The following is a 21,978-nucleotide window of genomic DNA, read 5'->3' on the forward strand; positions in this document are numbered from 1 at the left end:
CGTGCATGTGCGCATTGTAATATACAGATCTTTATGAGAGACGGCACACCACTTGCGTGTTGTGTGCGGGCGCGGCTCAAACATTTTAGCGCACACGCACGTCTACGCACACGCAGCCGGTATAAGGCCTGTAAAAAAACAATTATTAAGTACTAACCCCCTTATTCATAAACGCGCTACAAACCTCAATTAGCTATCACTATCACTCACTGATTTAAACTGACGATTTTTACAAATTGAGGTAAATCATAAAACTTACATTAAGTCCCATTGTACAATTTATAGCTAATAAAAATAATCTCTCATTTTCACTTTGTATTTCGTCAGGTGACAAGCAAAAGTCACTAAGTACTATCAAAAAATTTAAGTAACAATGCACTTTATTACACTTGTAACACGGTTTATTGTCCAATAATTTCAATGGTGTTAGTTAGTGACTTTTGCTTGTCACCTGACGATTTGTAAGAAAGGGATAAAACATAATTTAACTCCCGTAAAGTTTTATGAATAAGGGCGTAACTAAATAACCTACTAAGACCTACTACTTTATTGACTAAATAAAGGTTATATATTTAAAAACAAAACAACCGCTTCCAGATCTTTATTAGGAGGCTATAAACAACACTGCAGAAGTAAGAATGATGATTTTTATTAGTTTCAGCATTTGCCCGCGACTTCGTCTGCATGGAGTTGGTAATATGGGTAGCTTATTTTATTTATTATCCAATCTGCTTTTATCGATTCTCCATAAAAACTTTGCTCCCCCTTTTCGCCCCCTTTAAAGCTGATTTCTGGAATAAAAACTACCCTATGTCCTTCCCCGGGACTCAAACTATCTCCATACCAAATTTCAACTAAATCGGTTCAGCGGTTTAAGCATGAAGAGGTAACAGACAGACAGACACTTTAGCATTATAGTATGGATAAGATAACATAAAATAATTAAATCTTGCTTTGCTTATTGGTTAATCTGACACTGTTTTTTTTTTATAATTAACTTTTTTTTTATACCTATTCATATTTTTTATATTACACACAATTACACATGATTTATTTGAGCCTTTAGCGGCTCACCATATAAGGAAAATTGGCTATCAAATTTGAATCAATGGTATTAGAAAATAGAGTTGAAATTGTTTTGTTTTAAAATTTAAAAGTTATTGACAAAAATTAAATTTTTGGTACAAGCTTTTATTGCTGACTGTACTTTTCTTACGACAGACAACGAATACTCATTGAGACAATTCTGAAACCCCTATTACGTTGCGTTGTTTCATCACAGTGTTCCTATGGCCACCTCCTGTCTCCATCATCAGATCAGCTTGATGGTACCATAATATTGCATTGTCATCCGATTTATACATGGATGCAAAATTTCAGCTCAATCGGAAACCGGGAAGTGGATCAAATTTAACTTGCAAGATTTGATTACAGACAACAGGACGAATGAAACTAAATAAAAGCTTGTAAAAACAAAACAAAAGCATCTCCATTCCCGTAATTAAGATTTAAACATTGTAGGTAATTTGTACTAGTATTAGGACATTGAACCCCAAGAGGATAATAATTACAGTAAATTAAAATCCAAATATAATAAAAAGAGACACCAACACACATTTGTTAATAATGGGGTTCTAGGCTTTCTTTATATTAACTCTTGGTGCAGTCAAAAATATCTGTCCAGATAATTCAGACAATGATTACTTTATAAATTATAATTACTTAATTATTAGGCATGTTTGTTTGTCAATAAGGATAATTTCTAATGGCTTTATCAAGATAGATCAATCCTATTAACCACTTATAGGGCCAAAAACATGTTATAGTCTGTGGAGATTTTAATGTTAACTTGCTCGAGTCCTCTAGTAACACTGTTAAAATGCTGTGTTTGTTTAAATCATTCAATTTATTTAACTTGTTTCTTGAACCTACTCGGGTAGGGGTAACTAGTGCAACATGTCTGGATAATATATTTTGTAATTGTGAATGTATAGATAAGCAAATATTTAACTGTTTTTATTCTGATCATAGCGGTCAAAGGGCTGTTTTCTTAAGCGATATTCGTGATACTCCACAAACAATAACATATAGACCCATTACTAGTAGTCGCTTGGAATTATTCAAAAATGAAATTCAAAAAAGTCTTTGTAGGTTACCATTTTCACATTACAACTGTAATAATTTGTATGAAGATGTTTTTAACGTAATTCTTTATCATTTTAATCAAAATTTCAGTATGAAAACTATTAGTGGGTCAAAAACTAGAACAAAGTTTAGTGAATGGGCTACTGCAGGCATTTATAAAAGTAGAAAAAGGCTTTATGAACTTTATAGTGAGAGAGAGCTGAACAAAAATACAGATTTCCTGGACTATGTGAGGAACTACTCAAAAATCTTCAAGAGAGTGTGTTTAACAGCCAAAGCAAACTATACAAGTTCTAAACTGAAAGTGTCGGACAACAAAGTGAAGACAACATGGAATATTATAAATAAGGAAGCTGGTAAATGTAAATCACGCGATTGTCAAGTCAACATTGTCTCGGATAAACAACAGACCATGTCAAACAACGATGTTGCCTCGGCATTCGAAGATTATTTTTCTAAAATAGCTATTAATACCACGAAATGTCTACATTCATCTTCGTCTCGAGCTCATTCCTTACTTTGTGCTAATGTTAAGAAATGTAATATTAACTTTGAGTTTAGTCTAGTAGATTCAGCAATTATTGTTAAAACATTCAAGTCACTCAATTTAAAGAAAACGGAAGACTTATGGGGAACATCCGTTAGAGTCATTAGTCATGTCTTGGACGTAATAGCGCCTTACTTAGCCGTAATTTATAATATTTCAATTTCACAAGGAGTCTTTCCAGATCTTATGAAATATAGCAAAGTCATACCTCTTTTTAAATCGGGTGATTCGAGTGATATGGCTAATTACCGTCCAATATCAATACTTCCTGTACTAAGTAAAGTTTTTGAAAAGTTAATGTTAAATGATCTACTGGGTCACTTCAACAGACATACTTTACTCACAAGCAATCAGTTTGGTTTCACAAAGGGCCGTTCCACGACCGATGCTGCTTCGGTACTTATTAAACATATTTATGATATTTGGGAAAATTCTTGTGATGCAATTGGCATATTTTGTGATCTTTCTAAAGCATTTGATTGTGTGGATCATGGAACGCTCATTTTGAAATTAGAACACTATGGTCTGTCAGTAAATGCCCTAAACTTTATGTCTTCTTACCTTAGCAACAGAACACAAACAGTTGTTGTAAACAAAACCCGGTCTAGCGGTACTGTAGTCCAATTAGGAGTGCCACAAGGTTCTATTTTGGGTCCATTCCTGTTTTTGGTTTATATAAATGATTTGCCATGTGTAGTAGAAAATCTTTGTGAAATTGTTCTTTTTGCTGATGACACATCATTACTTTTTAAGGTTGATCGTAAATCTACCGATTACAGTGTAATTAACAGCACACTCGTTAATGTACTAAACTGGTTTACTATGAACAATTTGCTTCTTAATGCTAAGAAAACTAAATGCATTCGATTTTCTTTGCCGAATGTTAAACCAGTCGATACTAAGATACTTTTGAATAATGAATGCTTAGAGATGGTAGATAAAGCACTGTTTCTTGGTTTAACATTGGACAAAAATCTACAATGGAGTCCTCATATAAGAACACTAGCAAACAAATTAAGTTCGGCCGCTTACGCTGTGAGGAGAATTAGACAATTGACTAATGTTGAGACAGCTCGCCTTGTTTATTATAGTTATTTTCATAGTGTAATGTCATATGGTATTCTGGTTTGGGGCAAAGCAGCTGACATACAGACTATATTTGTCTTACAAAAGAGAGCCATTCGTTCTATATATAATTTAAGGGTGCGTGAATCATTAAGAGAACTTTTTAAAGAAATTAATATTTTAACTGTAGCTTCCCAATACATATATGATAGTATTATTTATGTTGTTAAGAATCTAGACTCCTTCACTAAGAATTCTGATGTCCATAACTATAATACTAGAAATAAAAATAAGCTTGCTATCAGAAAGTTTCGTGTTCGTAAAGTACAGAAGTCATTCGTTGGGCAATGCATTCATTTTTATAACAAGTTACCTGAGGATGCTTTAAGATTACCCTTTCCAGCTCTTAAGAATTACTTAAAAAAGTCATTGATGTTGAAGGCTTATTACAGAGTCGAGGACTACTTGACAGACAAACATGCATGGTCCAAACCAGAAACTGTAATAACGACAAGTAGCAATTAAAAACATTGTATTATGTGTAGAGTTAAAGGTGACTCAGCTCAGGTAAAAAAGCACATCAAATTGTATGAAAGCATCTCATAACAATCAGTTAGATTCATATAATATGTATTCTCATTTCTTCTATTGATTTTATTTTCTTTTCCTTTTGTAAGATTTGATTTGTTTTCTGAAAGAGCTACGTATTTGTGATTTCATGTGCATATATGTTTATTTTTTATATCAAATTCTATAAAGTTATGTACTCACTGAGTATAATTGCATGAATTCTATAGTAATTTAAATTGTATTAATTACTCGTAATGCATGTTAATTATAAGATGTAATAATGTTTTGAAAAGATGTGTCCCGCCGAGTTTGTTGCCGGTCCCATATTGGGATACCCTCCTCCAATTGAGGGGGGATTTAAATCTTCTCGGGGCAGAGGTGTACGGTTGGAGCCGGTAAAGGTTTATTTGACGTTCATAAGCGCATTGTAATATGCCTACTTGAATAAACTATTTTTTATCTTTTATCTTTTTTTTATCTTAAGTGATATCATGTGCTTTTAAGCATTTTGTCTCATGTAATTAATCATCATATGGAATCATGTCACATGTAATCTTACATTTTAGAAACAATACTTTTGTTACATCTACTTTTGCCAAGTCTTTAGATGCATGTAATTTTATGAATATGGTCAACTCATACATACATCCATACATACATATAATCACGCCTAATGCCCAGAAGGGTAGGCAGAGACCACGGATTTCCACTTGCTACGATCCTGACATACCTCTTTCACTTCCTTGACTTTCATAACATTCCTCATACACACTCGCCAGTTTAGGGTGTTCTTGACCTGGCATTTCTTCAGGATTTCCCCGATTAACTCATTCTTTTAAAACTATGATCTGTGTAAGAAGCATGATTTAGCAAATTTTTTGAGTCGAAATATTTGACAAGTATAAAGATCCATAGGCAATTACTAAAATTATCTACCTCATTGGTAAAAATTATAAACATGTACAATGTGTCTGAAAATATTATTTAGCAAACAACACTGGCATACAAACAATACATGGAACTCTTTAACTAGCTTGTAAGTTATAATCTACATCTAATTACACGGCAACGGATCGCAAGAGCTGGGGTGGCAAAGAAATCGACCATGACATGACCACAACCACTCTGTCAAGAGTGCACAACTAAAAAGAAGAAGAGAAGTTATAATCTATCTCAAATAGTTGTCGGGAAGGATTTCATAGATCATATTTTGGTAACTTAGGTGTAGTAGTCATAGGAAAATAAACAGTAGCCTAAAGTAAGCAAGTGATTAAAAAAAATCACTACATATGATACCTAAAAGCAGAAAAGAGGATTGGTTGACTCTTCCTTCACCATGTTGTTTGTTAATCCTGATATTTTTAGGGCCTCAGTAATAAAATTTCTTTTATACCATCACAACCTTTTCTGTTGTACAGTGAGCCATGAAAGTAGTCTACCACTTTTCAACTCTTATCATCTGATTGATAGAATCGAAAAGTGGTAGACCACTTTCTTGGCTGACCGTACCACAGCAGCAGAAAATGTTCATAGAGTGCACCAATTAGGTAAGACTGAGTTTACAAGCATCTTTACAATGCCAATATTCCAAAAATATCTTAGAGGCTTGTAATATTTTGGAACTCAACTATACAAAGAGTAGAATGATTTTAATGTTTGATGTTTTTTTTTATTTGAGTTTATAATCATTATTTTTCTGACAATAAAAGCACATGTGGGTGCCTGACATTTCCTACTTAGGTAACTTTTTCTTTGTACTTTGATTGTTTGATATGTGTGTTATTATTATTTAAATCTTAATCTTCACATATATTAAGTGAGTTAGTACAAGAGTTCTCACTAAGGTGAGAGCTGTTTCTAAGTTTGTACAGAACTACAGAAGAAAATTACATACTATACTTTAGTTTTTGATTGACTCACCGTTGAATTCCTATAGGGATTAGCTTGAGGATTATAGGGAGGCATGGGCCGCGGCGGAGGCCAACCAGGCCCAGGCCCGTAGCCCGCCGGCGGCTGCTCGTAGCTATTAGGGTAGCGGTGTGGCGGCGCACCACTCGACTGTAGCAACGAGTTGAGCGTCGGCGTGGGTCCCGGCGCCTGCGATGTCGGCTGCCCCGGGAAGAAGCGCTGCTGCGGCGGCGGACCGCGCGGTTTCCCGCCGAATCCCGGCCGCTGCGCGTAGTACGGATCCGTGCCATCCGGATACCTATATTGACCGTACAGATCGCCCGGCGGTCGGTCTGCGATCCGGTCGTGACCGGGCGCGTCGCCGCCGTCTCGTGGCGGCCCCGGCTCGCCTGACATCGGCGATTTACTCTTTGTGTTCACGACGCCATCGGGCGGAACGCGCCCGACGGACTTGTCGGTGCCGTTTTGTAATAGAGCGTTCCGAGATTCACTGAGCTGTTCCGATGGAGTCTGATCTACGTTCGTATCGCTACGCTGAGACTCGGCCTGCGTTGCAGCCATGTCGGCTGGTGGCGGACGGCCGCCTGCTTACACTCGGCTCTAGCGATCGACCGGCTCGCTTACGTTACGTCGAAATCGGGCGTCGGATTGCAAAACCGCGACGCGGACACTTCCATCACTAATAACCCGAATAACTTCGCACAAAATAACGCGAAACGGACGAAAAATCGTTCACCGACGCACACACATCGATCACATATCTACTCCATTGGCGTAAACGAGGTTAGGGAAAAGGTTACATAGCTAGCAGGCGCTTTTGTCACGTTAAAACAGAACATTTCATAGCACTTTCACGATTGAAACACTTTGAGCGCGATCACTAATAACAAAACTCATTCCCGAATCAATAAACGATTGAAATACTTGAAAACAGAACAATAGAATCACGAAACTTCCAAATTATTGGCGTCCGCCATTAAACGGACTTGAAATTTCTACAGCGCTTGACGACGCTTCCACCTATATTCACTACGGTTACAGAAAATAAATTGATGTCGAAACTTCGCTTAAATAGGTATTTTTGATATATCACTTGAATTATTTTTCTTAAATGTAGTTCATTAGAGGGTAAATTGTTTATTATAACTACAATAATGGAAAAATATCAAAAAATGTTTGTGCATGTTTACATTTTCGTACTCTTGCGACCACGTAGTTACTACAGTGTAGCCAACCTCAGCGCAGTTAGCTTGTGACAAGTTCCGCTGGCGCCAATATGTTTCTTGCTAACTTCACGCCCTAACATGCGATAAATATAGGAAAAATACAAGTGATTTTATTCCATTCTTTAAAATATTTTCCTAAAAATCATAATGCTAACATATTACTTGAAATAAGAACAAACCCGTCCATTTTTCTTCACTGATAGGTTGACTGGAATTATCTGTGAAAAGACTTTTTTAACTTTTTAGGTAATAATTGTTTAAGTAAATAAACATATTTTTTATATAAATTAGTAGGCGTAATATATAGTTAATGTGATTTATTAGCTTCTTTTAATTTTATCGTGATTTTACTTTACTATTAATTGGCTGAAAATACGAACGCCTTCGCTTTGATTGACATAAAAAGTTAACACTAGAGTACACTTGTCTATGGAGTTAGTTAGTTTTCTATTACAGAAAACATATCGATTGTTGATATTGATGGCCTATCGATACTTATTACAATCGAATAAAACATGAGGCAAGTAAGAGTGGGAAAGTATTAAATGTTGCTATTACCATCTCCCTTTAGCAGACAGAGTCAGACTAAGGAAAGTCTGCAGCGGATTTGATAGCCCACGCAGTGCAAGTATTATTTTAAATGTCAAACTTCTATGAAATTATGACGTATAAATAGCACTGGTACTGCGAGGGCTATCAAAATCGCTGCAGACTTTTCGTGGCTTAACTCTAGACTCTAACTTCTAACTCCTTCCTCTTCTCTTTTCCTCCTACCTGGTATTCGTCTAAACTCACGATTTTGTTACTTGCAAAACAGGGGGAATTTACCTGCTAGATTGTGATGGTAATACTTTCTCTCTTGCAGCGAACTGCATCCTGCAAAAGTGTCTTTTAATATTTGCCGCCTTGGATTGCCGCGTTTTTATAGAAGGCTTCTATCCCAGTGTTAGAAAGAGACGCAAACAATGTTTATAGGTTACTAGCCTTTTATAAAACTCCTCAATGGAGGTATAGCCGGTCAAACAACTTAGTCAGTAAAAAAGGAGCGAAGTTAAAATTTTCTGTGGGACGATAACCCTTCGCGCCTACATTTTTTTAAATTTGCCACTTTTTCTACTGACGGAAATGGCTTGACAGACTATCAATGTTTGCCGCCAAATCCAAAAAATCTGTGACATGATGCGGTGCGGCGTACGTATCGAAAGTGGTCGCTAAGTTATAGCGAGAAAGATATATTTTGACCGCACCAAGTTCGCGGTGCGGTGCAGGAGTCTGTTACGGCTATTACCCCGGCTACTCACGTAACGATAAATCGTTGCGATAAAACTGTGCAGTCCGACTGTGCAGATAAATCGAACCGTGTGTATGTCGATTATCGTAACGATTTGTCATACACACGGTTCGATTTATCTGCACAGTCGGACTGCACAGTTTTATCGCAACAATTTATCGTTACGTGAGTAGCCGGGGTTATGAAATTATTACTTGCACGTTCTGCTGGGTACAGACAGGATAATGAATGAGACGCAATGACATTGGACCAAGATATTAGACAGGTGGAATACCCACCCTCGGAAAACATAGTCAGAAAGATACAAACACTCGACGCACGACACAGCTGATAGCAAGCAAAATGACAGCTAGATTTAACACCTCAAGTACATTTTCAGTCGCTGGCATATCTAGAGCCCCGCCAGAGACTCGAGTTACAGAATCTAAAATAAAACAAAATAAATTCAGTATTAAAATGGTTTTATTTCATCTATTTTTAACGCAAGATTTGTTAACAAGATTGCAAAAATAGATCTTGGGTCCTCTAACTTGTAAAATGAGATTGTAAAATTTTCATTTATCATGTTCCGGCATTGCATTTGGAGGACGTCGTAGAACTCCATATTTAGCATGAAAATCAACATGGTGAAAGTGAAAGGTGTAAATTAGTTTGTCTTTTTTCTATGTATCAGCATTATATTGATACATACAGTATCCCATACTAGTTTAAGTTTGTATATTGTACTGGGGTAATTTTTCACTCTCACAGTGATTACCATGAACGGTTTATGGTACGAGTTACCACATCGTAATTATGTGTCACACAATCATTAAATTTTATAGTTAGAGGACCACTAATTATAGTTTTAGGCTTTACAAGCTCAAGAATATTATTACTATTATATTATGTAAGAGATCTTAGAGGTAATAACAATCATATTCTTAAACTAGCAACCTAAGGTTGATTACAAATTACAAACCATACATATTTATTTTCGAGATAATTAGTAGGAAATTTTAAATGATAATAATCGCCGACATCGCCGTTATTGTTAAGATTTAGTTTTCCAATTGCGTTTTATTAAAGAATTGAAATTTATTTCCATAAAAAAACATGTCATAGATATTAAAAGCATTAGGCACATGCATGCGGTGGTCGCGGGAAGTTCCTGTTGTGTTTATGTACAAAAAACATTTTTTGGTCATATAGGCTATAAAGGTATTCACAATCTCTTATAAAAAAAACTCCAAACACAATTCTAGATTTTAGTTGAGCTAAATTATGAATAAATGCCAAATATATAATTCATACTTATCAAAATAAAGTTAAGATTTTTTTTCAATATAAATCTATAAAAAGTACACATAAATTAGTTATGGCATATAATTATTTCTTAACAATAAACAAATCTCGAATTTAACCTAATAAGTACAAAGATCACTGCTCTAAAATAATAACAAAGTAACAGATTTGTCACAAGAATGTAGTTTTTGAAAGGAATGGTATCGTCTTGGGTCGTCCCATTCGTTTTTCGTGAAGTTCCTAAATTAGTACTATTCTGCTTTCGTCACCCATTCTACATTCGTCACAATCGTCGGAGGCTTTCAATGTAGAATGATTGACGAAAGCAGAATAGGACTAATTTAAGAACTTGACGAAAAACGAATGGGACGACCCAAGACGATACCAAAGGAACTGATGTGTACTCGCAAATATATCTGCTTCAAATTAATAACGCATCGGTTTTTCATAAACTGATTAAGTTTAATTCTGTATATAAATGTCTAAATGTGACATTTAATTTACAAAGGTTGAGGCAAGGCGCTCGCTATGGCTAGGGTGGTCACTGGATGTACAAAACCTGCAGATCTATACTATTGGGATATATGTAATATAGCGAACTCGCTTTTAAATATTGTACACTCCTATTTCATTACAGTTTGTGCTATGTAAAACTATGGATTTATCTTGAAAAAATAGTGTATCTTTTTAAAGGTTAAAATGCCAAATTTATTATACACTTTTTTAGGTTAGAGCCTATAAATTATATTAATTTCAAATCGGAATGTCTTCCTCTTGATAATTGATTCCTACACTTCACTGACACTTATTATTAAACAATTTCGATATGCCACTATAAAATGTAATATACTTGCTTTATTAATACTGAAACAGTCCTAATGTTGCTCCGATAGCTTACACGTCTATGAGTTAATAAGGCATAAAGTGATTCACTTTTCATTTATTTTTGCAATTGAATCACGATTTAAAACAGTAACGGAATATTTCTCTAGTGTGTTATACACGAATGATATTAGATTTCTGTGGGGTTCTTAGGGTCCCGACTTGCTAATATAGTGGATAATTTCATTATATTTCGCCCTCTATGTGTCAATTCCATATACCAAAATTACCACACATTTTGTCGCTTGATTTTACATATTTATTACTGTTTTAGTCAAATCGGTTTTAGTACTAGAAGTTACTAATTTGTTGTAAGTTTTGATTGAAATATACGTATTACACGCGACCAAAACAGTAATTTCTTGCACTAAAACGTGTTCAATAAAATTTGGTGATTAGAACACTCAGAACTGACTACAAATGAAACTGTCGACGTATGGTGTCTCTATGATTTAAACTAGTTGTGTTTGCGACACTGATAAAATATCAAGCTCAAAGAAAAAAATAATAATGATAATACCTCTAATTTTAGATTTTTCATGTATTGTCCTAAATTGAATTTTCCAATTTTCGAGATGTTCGATCGTTAAAAATTCCACCTGTCAAATTTCTTTGTCCAATGTTTCTCTGTCATTAAAGCAAAGTGTGATACTATAGGGGCTGTTCATAAATTACGTCATCTATTTTTGACGATTTTTGACCCCCCCCTAAAATCATGCTTCGAATGACCCCGTGTCCTCCTACGTCATCATCCGATGTCCATCCCCCCCTAATTTGAAAGAGTTATGTTTCAAAAAAAAGTTTGACAGTTAAATTAGATGGCAGTGTACGGCGCCGTATGTTTTATCTTACACCTTTAAACGAGCCATTCTTGTATATTTATTTATATATGTATATATTTCGGGGATCTCGGAAACGGCTCTAACGATTTCGATGAAATTTGCTATATGGCGGTTTACGGGGGCGAAAAATCGATCTACCGGATCTTATCTCTGGGAAAACGCGCATTTTTGAGTTTTTATATGTTTTCCGAGGAAAGCTCAGTCTCTGAGCTATTGGTGACTTTTAAGTTACCGCATATTGTATGGTGCCGTACCGCTACATTAGTATGGATACGATGGTCGTATCGTATCCGTGGCAGCGTGGTGGTTACAGGTCGATTAACGAAAGCTGGCACGAATGGAATGGCCATCATTTGTCTGCAGCTGTGGAACTTTTTTAATTTTTTTATCAGTGTCGCAACAACAACCATCCGACACGCTCATATAAGGGCTCATTTAGACGATGCGAGAACTCAGTTTCATCACATTGCGGTATTTGATCGGTCGTAACCAACAGTCGGCAACGTAACTAGAATCGCATGCGAGTCCGCGCGCCGTCTAAAGCAGCCGTAACGTCCGTTTTCATTCAGACCAACAATCAAGAGGAGCCGAACTCGGCCATCCACGACAAGTACTTCTGTATGTCCCCCTTGGAGACGGACTTGTTGCACTTGTGCAGTGCGTCGAGGAAGTCCGCCTTGGTGACGGGGAGGTCCAGCTCCTCCTTGGCGAGCTGCTTGATCTGCTCCGGCTTGAGGCCGGCGATCTTGCGCCGCATCGACATCATGGACGCGTCTCTGTAAGAGAACACACACAGTTAACGTTATTATTTTTAACAAATAAGTTATTGTCGAAAAATTAAATTTTTGGTACAGTCGACGTCAAAGATATGTTTACACTTTTGCACTTTAAGCCTTGGTAATAAGGCGAAAATTTATAAAGATATCTTTGACGTCGACTGTACAAGCTTTTATCACTGACTGTACTTTTCTTTCCACAGGCAACTAATACTCATCGAGACAACACAATTAGGTTTCGTTGTTTTGTCACAGAGTTCCTATGGTCACCTCGTGTCGCCACCATCACTTGACTTACATATGTATGCAATTTTTTTGCTTCATTGGAAGGTAGGACAAATTTATATAACTTGCAAGATTTGACCCTTACAAAGAGTATGTAAAAAGGGCCGACTTCACAAACTTTAACAACCAAAACGGGTAGAGCAGTCAGAAAAATTGATTTCTTGCCTCTTACATACCTACAGTAAAGCGGCAGAAGTTACTAAACGGGCGAGGTGTTCAAAAACGGGGGGTGTAACCAAAAACCTCACCAATTATCACCAAAGGGAGGGGGTCAAAAAGAAGCCGAAAACACCTCGCGTGATTTGTGCACAACCCCTATGTGGCGGAACCCTTAGTGCTAGCAAAGCAAGCAACAGACCTGCACACATTAGTGATGTCCGCGCCGGAGTAGCCCTCCAGTTTCCTGGCGATGGAGGCGAGGTCGACCCCGGGGTCCAGCTTGACCTCCTTGAGGTTGATGGCCAGCAGCGCCTCGCGGCCCTCCTGCGTGGGCAGCGGGATGTAGATGCGCTTCTCCAGCCGCCGCCGCAGCGCCTCGTCGATGTCCCAGGGGAAGTTGGTCGCTGCTAGGACCATCACCACCTGGAAAATAAAGTTACAGTGTTTAAATTATGCCACTTATGAAACTTAAATCTTTTTTTCTCTTTTGTCTGTTACCTATTTTTTATGCCACGAATAAACTATTTATATTTCTAAATATGCCACTTAAATATTCTTGGTTTACAAATCTTAGTGGGAATTGTCTCAGGATGTAGGTTGCACTTACTAATGTATAAACCTATGTCCTCTTTTTGTATTATCTGCCTATGTCTGTTATGCCACAATAAAGAAAATATGTAAATAAAAAATAAATTAAAATTTAAGAAAATTCATGTGGCATAGTTTTATACGGCCGTGGTGAGATTGACGCCTCAGTCGATGGAAAGTAATGTTTTATCTAAATGTCTTCCAATAAAACGTGACAGTACACAGCGAACGGCGTTAAACTGAGAGGGGCCATAGATCTGCCCCGAGGGTACTGATGTTACCGTTCAAACCGGTGGGTTAAGGGTTACTCTAAGTCTAACTTGACGCGTCGCGATGCTTTATGATCGCTGTCCGAGTTTAAAAGCGAACATGTTCAGTCAAACTCCTATATGAATATCCCATCATTCTAATGTAGTATATGTAATCCGTTCATTCGTTTACCTTGTGGGGTTCGTCTTGGAGACTTGCGACACAGTGTCTCATGCACGCGTTCAATGGCTTAAAGCAAGCATTGTGACACGACACGTACTTCTATAAAGTTCCCAACGTTTTGATCTGCTCGTTAGTGTGCGTACCTTATGAGGTTCATCCGAGGCGGAGCCGAGTCCGTCCATCTGCACCAGCAGCTCCGACTTGACGCGACGCGATGCTTCGTGCTCGCTGTCGGAGCCTCGCCACAATCATGGTGAATCCCACCACTCAAGAGTTAACAAGTCAATTAATTTACCTTGTGGGGTTCATCCGTGGCGGAGCCGAGTCCGTCCATCTGCACCAGCAGCTCCGACTTGACGCGACGCGACGCTTCGTGCTCGCTGTCGGAGCCGCGCCGCGAGCAGAGCGAGTCGATCTCGTCGATGAAGATTGTGCTCGGCGCGTAGAACCGCGCCTACAACACATTATAAATTAGTTTGTTAAACTGGTTACATTTAAAATTGTCAACAGAATTTCATAATGGTTTAATAATAAGTAATCCATTCGAAGACAGAAATTATATCAAAAGACGAAAAGTTCGTAATCGTTAACACCAAGAGTGAAGTGTTGCGTATTAGGTGAGAGTTGATGAAGACATCTCGGCCTGCATGGTCTTGTTTCTTTTCTTCATGCATGGGAGTCACAAGCGTGTCTCTTACTATTACTAGTTACCATTTCAAAGAGCAGCCGCACGAGCTTCTCGGACTCGCCGCGGTATTTGGAGGTGAGAGTGGATGAGGACACGTTGAAGAAGGTGGTCCCGCACTCGGTGGCGACGGCCTTGGCCAGCATGGTCTTGTCTCTTTCCTTCGTGCATGGGAGTCGCAAGCGTGACTCTTACTATTACAAGTAGTTACCATTTCAAAGAGCAGCCGCACGAGCTTCTCGGACTCGCCGCGGTATTTGGAGGTGAGAGTGGATGAGGACACGTTGAAGAAGGTGGTCCCGCACTCGGTGGCGACGGCCTTGGCCAGCATGGTCTTGTCTCTTTCCTTCGTGCATGGGAGTCGCAAGTGTGACTCTTACTATTACAAGTCGTTACCATTTCAAAGAGCAGCCGCACGAGCTTCTCGGACTCGCCGCGGTATTTGGAGGTGAGAGTGGATGAGGACACGTTGAAGAAGGTGGTCCCGCACTCGGTGGCGACGGCCTTGGCCAGCATGGTCTTGTCTCTTTCCTTCGTGCATGGGAGTCGCAAGTGTGACTCTTACTATTACAAGTCGTTACCATTTCAAAGAGCAGCCGCACGAGCTTCTCGGACTCGCCGCGGTATTTGGAGGTGAGAGTGGATGAGGACACGTTGAAGAAGGTGGTCCCGCACTCGGTGGCGACGGCCTTGGCCAGCATGGTCTTGTCTCTTTCCTTCGTGCATGGGAGTCGCAAGCGTGACTCTTACTATTACAAGTAGTTACCATTTCAAAGAGCAGTCGCACGAGCTTCTCGGACTCGCCGCGGTACTTGGAGGTGAGAGTGGATGAGGACACGTTGAAGAAGGTGGTCCCGCACTCGGTGGCGACGGCCTTGGCCAGCATGGTCTTGTCTCTTTCCTTCGTGCATGGGAGTCGCAAGCGTGACTCTTACTATTACAAGTAGTTACCATTTCAAAGAGCAGTCGCACGAGCTTCTCGGACTCGCCGCGGTACTTGGAGGTGAGAGTGGATGAGGACACGTTGAAGAAGGTGGTCCCGCACTCGGTGGCGACGGCCTTGGCCAGCATGGTCTTGCCCGTGCCCGGCGGACCCACCATCAGCACGCCTTTCCACGGCCGTCTGATGCCCTGGACACACATTAATCTTTGAACACTGGGATCCAGAGTTTTCGAAAGGGATTCCGAAGCTGTTGATCCCTAAAACCCGTTTAGGTACAAGTTTTTAAGGCGCTTTTAGTAACAACCATTCTAGAAGAAACCGGTAAAAGTCAGCAGAACTAGGAGCTGAAGAGAGAACGGCATTTTTATTAGGTATATTACTTTGTTTAATGCGTAAATTAATTCCGGGCCAGTTCAATAAAAGTAGCATCTCGATGCCCCTTGATCGTCAGATACCAGTACCATTGTTGAATTTTATAAGGAGCAGTAACGTAGAAAAAAATCCTCAATCCACCAACGGTGGCACAGCTGACGATTTTGAGACTCCTAAAAGTACTTCTTGAAGCATTTTACGTGTTATTATAGCCTCTGACGAGTATGAGACTCCATAAAAGGACTCGCTGAAGCATTCTATGACTGAATATACATAAGTAGTCTGAGAAGAACTTAATAAGAAACATTTGATTAACACATATTACATAATTCAGGCGACACTTGTAAACGTACCTTGAAGAAGTCAGGCATCCACATTGGCAAGACTACGGCCTCCTCTAGCAGCCGCTTGGCTTCTGATAAATCCGCGATGTCGTCCCACCGGATGTTGGGGTTCTTTTGTACTATATCCCGCTCTGGAAATTACAACGACTATGTTAGACAACAAGAAGACAGAAAAAGCCTTGTATGGTTACAATCTATAATTGTTAAAGACTGGGTCCAACCTAATTTGGTTTAACGCTATGAAAGAAAAACCTAAATGGCTCATGGACTCTACTGGACTAACGCACTGGACTTGTCAAAGAAATGGCAATGGCACTGACCAAGCGACAAAAGCCAATTGTATAGTGCAGGGGTCGGCAAACTTTCGAGAAGATCCAATCGCAGTAGAAATCAATTTTAGAATCTAAAGAGCCGAAACTCCTGTTTTCAGTGGTCTAAGAACTCAAATGTGACTTTTTTTGGTCGCATGAAGAGCCTCAATCCTAGAGCCGCGCCTGGTATAGTGTATCTTAGTCTTGAAGAATATCTTGAAATGTTAAACTCAGTATTCAGCCACACATCTCAATACACAGCAAAACATCTGAAAGGCCTCTGTTCCTGGAACCATCTTGTGTGGTCCAATGTGAACTGCTTTAAGCTATTCCAGATGCAATCGTCAGAGGACTCAAAGGCTTAGATTAAGCCCACTTGAACCAGCGCACTTGAATGTGCGTTATTCAAGAGGGATTAAGTTCATATGGAGGATTAAGGTCTGCGTTATTTATATCGGAGCAAAAACCACTGTATTATCGTCAACACAATGTTCGTTCGTAGACTGGATTGCAACGAAATAATATCTAACAAATGCCAATTAAGTAAGCATATTTTTGATTGAAATTATCGGAATAAATAAATGAGTAATAGGGGTTGAACGCCGTATTCTTCTCTGTATTTTTATTCCGTCCTTGATATTTCCCATTTGATTAGTGTCAGGAAAATAGAACTTACCTAAGCCAGAATTTTGCGTTTAAGTAAGTGTCCACAGAAGATCTGTAATTAAGTTTAGCTGGGGATGTAAAGCCAGAAATGTAGTCAAGGATGTAGGGTGTAGGAGGGTAGGAAGGATAGATAACATCAGCTCTTGAGGACTGACGGCCTCTTGTTCCAGCAAACAGCCGCAGTGTATGACCTGCCAGCGCATTGGTGGACCTTATCACGTCGCAATAAGGTTTACGATTGGCCAATTAAGAGGTAGACTCACCGAGCATGTCCACGAGGTCCCCGTCGCAGGCCGCGGCCGGCTCGAACCGCCGCTCGTCCTTCTTGTTGTGTTTCTCGTCGTCTGTGTCGCCGTTGTTGACGCGATCCTGCTAGTGTGTGTGTGTGTGTGTGTGTGTGTTTGTGTGTGTGTGTGTGTGTGTGTGTGTGTATGTGTTGGAGACTCACCGAGCATGTCTACGAGGTCTCCGTCGCAGAGCGCGGCCGGCTCGAACCTCCTTGCTGTGTTTCTCGTCGTCTGTGTCGCCGTTCTTGTTGTCGCGGTCCTGCTAGTGTGTGTGTATGTATGTGTTGGAGACTCACCGAGCATGTCCACGAGGTCTCCGTCGCAGGCCGCGGCCGGCTCGAACCGCCGCTCGTCCTCCTTGTTGTGTTTCTCGTCTCTCGTCGTCTGTGTCGCCGTTGTTGTTGTCGCGGTCCTGCTAGTGTGTGTGTGTGTGTATGTGTTGGAGACTCACCGAGCATGTCCACGAGGTCGCCGTCGCAGGCCGCGGCCGGCTCGAACCGCCGCTCGTCCTCCTTGTTGTGTTTCTCGTCTCTCGTCGTCTGTGACGCCGTTGTTGTTGTCGCGGTCCTGCTAGTGTGTGTGTGTGTATGTGTTGGAGACTCACCGAGCATGTCCACGAGGTCTCCGTCGCAGGCCGCGGCAGGCTGGAACCGCCGCTCGTCCTCCTTGTTGTGTTTCTCGTCTCTCGTCGTCTGTGTCGCCGTTGTTGTTGTCGCGGTCCTGCTAGTGTGTGTGTGTGTATGTGTTGGAGACTCACCGAGCATGTCCACGAGGTCTCCGTCGCAGGCCGCGGCCGGCTCGAACCGCCGCTCGTCCTCCTTGTTGTGTTTCTCGTCTCTCGTCGTCTGTGTCGCCGTTGTTGTTGTCGCGGTCCTGCTAGTGTGTGTGTGTGTGTATGTGTTGGAGACTCACCGAGCATGTCCACGAGGTCTCCGTCGCAGGCCGCGGCCGGCTCGAACCGCCGCTCGTCCTCCTTGTTGTGTTTCTCGTCTCTCGTCGTCTGTGTCGCCGTTGTTGTTGTCGCGGTCCTGCTAGTGTGTGTGTGTGTATGTGTTGGAGACTCACCGAGCATGTCCACGAGGTCTCCGTCGCAGGCCGCGGCCGGCTCGAACCGCCGCTCGTCCTCCTTGTTGTGTTTCTCGTCTCTCGTCGTCTGTGTCGCCGTTGTTGTTGTCGCGGTCCTGCTAGTGTGTGTGTGTGTATGTGTTGGAGACTCACCGAGCATGTCCACGAGGTCTCCGTCGCAGGCCGCGGCCGGCTCGAACCGCCGCTCGTCCTCCTTGTTGTGTTTCTCGTCTCTCGTTGTCTGTGTCGCCGTTGTTGTTGTCGCGGTCCTGCTAGTGTGTGTGTGTGTGTGTATGTGTTGGAGACTCACCGAGCATGTCCACGAGGTCTCCGTCGCAGGCCGCGGCCGGCTGGAACCGCCGCTCGTCCTCCTTGTTGTGTTTCTCGTCTCTCGTCGTCTGTGTCGCCGTTGTTGTTGTCGCGGTCCTGCTAGTGTGTGTGTGTGTGTATGTGTTGGAGACTCACCGAGCATGTCCACGAGGTCTCCGTCGCAGGCCGCGGCCGGCTCGAACCGCCGCTCGTCCTCCTTGTTGTGTTTCTCGTCTCTCGTCGTCTGTGTCGTCGTTGTTGTTGTCGCGGTCCTGCTAGTGTGTGTGTGTGTATGTGTTGGAGACTCACCGAGCATTTCCACGAGGTCTCCGTCGCAGGCCGCGGCCGGCTCGAACCGCCGCTCGTCCTCCTTATTGTGTTTCTCGTCGTCTGTGTCGCCGTTGTTGTTGTCGCGGTCCTGTGTGTGTGTTGTGTATATTTAGAGACTCACCGAGCATGTCCACGAGGTCCCCGTCGCAGGCCGCGGCCGGCTCGAACCGCCGCTCGTCCTCCTTGCTGTGCTTCTCGTCGTCTGTGTCGCCGTTGTTGTTGTCGCGGTCCTGCTTTTCTTTGCCGCCCGCGGGCTCTTTGCTATTCGCCTCTTTTGATCTTGCTGTGAATAGAAGATATTTTGTATCATTATTTTTTTGACGGCAAGCGCACTATCATGGCCCGATGCAGAGCACGCAGCCCAAGACAGAACGAGATGGCCACGCAGTGTGGACGCCCTCTGCCCCACCTAGGGGACATAGGACTTTAAGTGAACTGTAGTTTTTATGAAAGTTTGAATAGTTCAAAATTATGTTGTAACAATAGACAACCAATACAGCTGTTATGGATTTTCTACTGCATCGCGATGCAGCAATGTGTGTATAAGTAAAGTTTCTGCCTATTTATGTAAGCTTTAAAAGTTGTCAATGCTACCGAAATCAATGATTCATCTTCTGCTCCGAAGAGGAACCATTGACTCCCATTAGCGGTGGTACATCATATCAATCTTTGTATGGTTTAGAGTTTAGATGGACCATGTTGAAACAAAGTAGCAGTTTGTGGTGATCTTAGACTGCAGTGCTAGCTAGAAGCCGGCTTGTAACGGCAAACAACTCAGCATTCACGCAAATCGAGACGAATTTATGTGCTGTTTGCGGCATTGTAATCATTCAAGTTCAATTTGTTGGCTGCGAGTTTACGGTGGCCACCAACCAATGGTTTCTTGGCTTGTATTTATAAAGAGATTACCCCCCTTATTCATAACCGACCCCTTTCCGACGTATTGGTATGATAGAAAGGGACAAACTATTATTATCGGCTTGTCAACTTTAGTAAACGTTTATGAATAAGGGGGTAAAAGTACATCAGCATGGCTGTCATGACGTACCACTGTGACTGTGATTCTTGTTGCCCGCGAGCTTAGGGTTCCGCACATCTGAAGTTTTGCGTTGCGACGTGGTTGCTTGCTTGCCGGTTGGTTTCTTGGTAGGTGCGTTGCGGGGGTTGTTGCGCGCAGAGCGCAGGGGTGGAGGTCCTCTGGAACAAAAGAGGGTTTTGATTTGAAGCAAGTGTTCACTTAACACAACAGTTTCAGTAAATATTTAGACAATATGTGGTTAAGAAGACAGCAGAGTTCGACAGAGATGCAGAGATGATGAAAATTTTAGAGCTTTGATAAATTTAATGCTATTTGCTACAGACAAAGTGAAAAATTTTTTGACAATAAAGTAATGCAGTTTTTGGATATCGTGGAAGAAGGCATTGGTTGTAAAAAAATATAGGAAAGATATAGAGAAGAGAAGAAAAAGAAGAGATTATTCTGTGGAAGTACATTCAAAAGACGAATAATAGAGTTTATTTAGTAACTTAATTCTTTACATGAGCGTTTTTTTTTACATAATAGAAACTTTAATATCATCATTTTCAGATCACGGCAAACTCTTTGGAAAATCGTCAACTTGGAATAATTGTTGATGAGGGGAAAGGAGAAAGGTTTTCATCTTTCCGCTCAATTTCTCGATACAAGTATACATTATGTAGTTGAAATGATCTTTATCTTATCTTTATCTTTGAAGTATACTACTCGTAACTTGTGTTCGACGCTGGTGGGCGAGGGCCAAGCATTGGGGTCCCGGTCCGGCGGCGGCGGCCATATGTCAGGGTCGAGCTCGTGCGGCGCCGGGCCCCACATCTGGTCTCACGTTGGGAAGTATACTAACTTGTGTTCGACGCTGGTGGGCGAGGGCCAAGCATTGGGGTCCCGGTCCGGCGGCGGCGGCCATATGTCAGGGTCGAGCTCGTGCGGCGCCGGGCCCCACATCTGGTCTCGCGTTGGGAAGTATACTAACTTGTGTTCGACGCTGGTGGGCGAGGGCCAAGCATTGGGGTCCCGGTCCGGCGGCGGCGGCCATATGTCAGGGTCGAGCTCGTGCGGCGCCGGGCCCCACATCTGGTCTCGCGTTGGGAAGTATACTAACTTGTGTTCGACGCTGGTGGGCGAGGGCCAAGCATTGGGGTCCCGGTCCGGCGGCGGCGGCCATATGTCAGGGTCGAGCTCGTGCGGCGCCGGGCCCCACATCTGATCTCGCGTTGGGAAGTATACTAACTTGTGTTCGACGCTGGTGGGCGAGGGCCAAGCATTGGGGTCCCGGTCCGGCGGCGGCGGCCATATGTCAGTGTCGGTATCGTGCGGCGCCGGGCCCCACATCTGGTCTCTCGTTGGGAAGTATACTAACTTGTGTTTGATGCTGGTGGGAGAGGGCCAAGCATTGGGGTCCAGGTCCGGCGGCGGCGGCCATATGTCAGTGTCGATATCGTGCGGCGCCGGGCCCCACATCTGGTCTCGCGTTGGGAAGTATACTAACTTGTGTTCGACGCTGGTGGGCGAGGGCCAAGCATTGGGGTCCCGGTCCGGCGGCGGCGGCCATATGTCAGGGTCGAGCTCGTGCGGCGCCGGGCCCCACATCTGATCTCGCGTTGGGAAGTATACTAACTTGTGTTCGACG

The 21,978-nt window shown here is 41.9% G+C and overlaps 2 protein-coding genes across 2 annotated transcripts in view; both read right to left on the bottom strand.

The window, feature by feature from the left end:
- The window catches only part of LOC134667178 (trithorax group protein osa), a 102,950-nt gene extending 95,472 nt beyond the window's left edge, over window positions 1-7,478 (bottom strand). Inside the window, exon 1 of the mRNA XM_063524533.1 lies at window positions 6,248-7,478. Coding sequence (XP_063380603.1) covers window positions 6,248-6,796 — 549 coding nt within the window. The 5' untranslated portion in view covers window positions 6,797-7,478. The remainder of the gene's footprint in view (window positions 1-6,247) is intronic.
- Window positions 7,479-9,196: 1,718 nt separating this feature from the next.
- LOC134668396 (katanin p60 ATPase-containing subunit A-like 1) overlaps window positions 9,197-21,978 on the bottom strand; it is a 52,870-nt gene continuing 40,088 nt past the window's right edge. The window contains exons 4-10 of the mRNA XM_063525882.1: window positions 20,361-20,509; window positions 19,434-19,595; window positions 16,354-16,475; window positions 15,637-15,816; window positions 14,296-14,454; window positions 13,180-13,403; window positions 9,197-12,536 (exon numbers count right to left, since the gene is read on the bottom strand). Of these exons, the coding sequence (XP_063381952.1) occupies window positions 12,338-12,536; window positions 13,180-13,403; window positions 14,296-14,454; window positions 15,637-15,816; window positions 16,354-16,475; window positions 19,434-19,595; window positions 20,361-20,509 (1,195 nt within the window). The 3' untranslated portion in view covers window positions 9,197-12,337. The remainder of the gene's footprint in view (window positions 12,537-13,179; window positions 13,404-14,295; window positions 14,455-15,636; window positions 15,817-16,353; window positions 16,476-19,433; window positions 19,596-20,360; window positions 20,510-21,978) is intronic.

This window comes from Cydia fagiglandana, chromosome 1 (assembly GCF_963556715.1).
Source record: "Cydia fagiglandana chromosome 1, ilCydFagi1.1, whole genome shotgun sequence".
NCBI classification, from domain to species: Eukaryota; Metazoa; Arthropoda; class Insecta; order Lepidoptera; family Tortricidae; genus Cydia; species Cydia fagiglandana.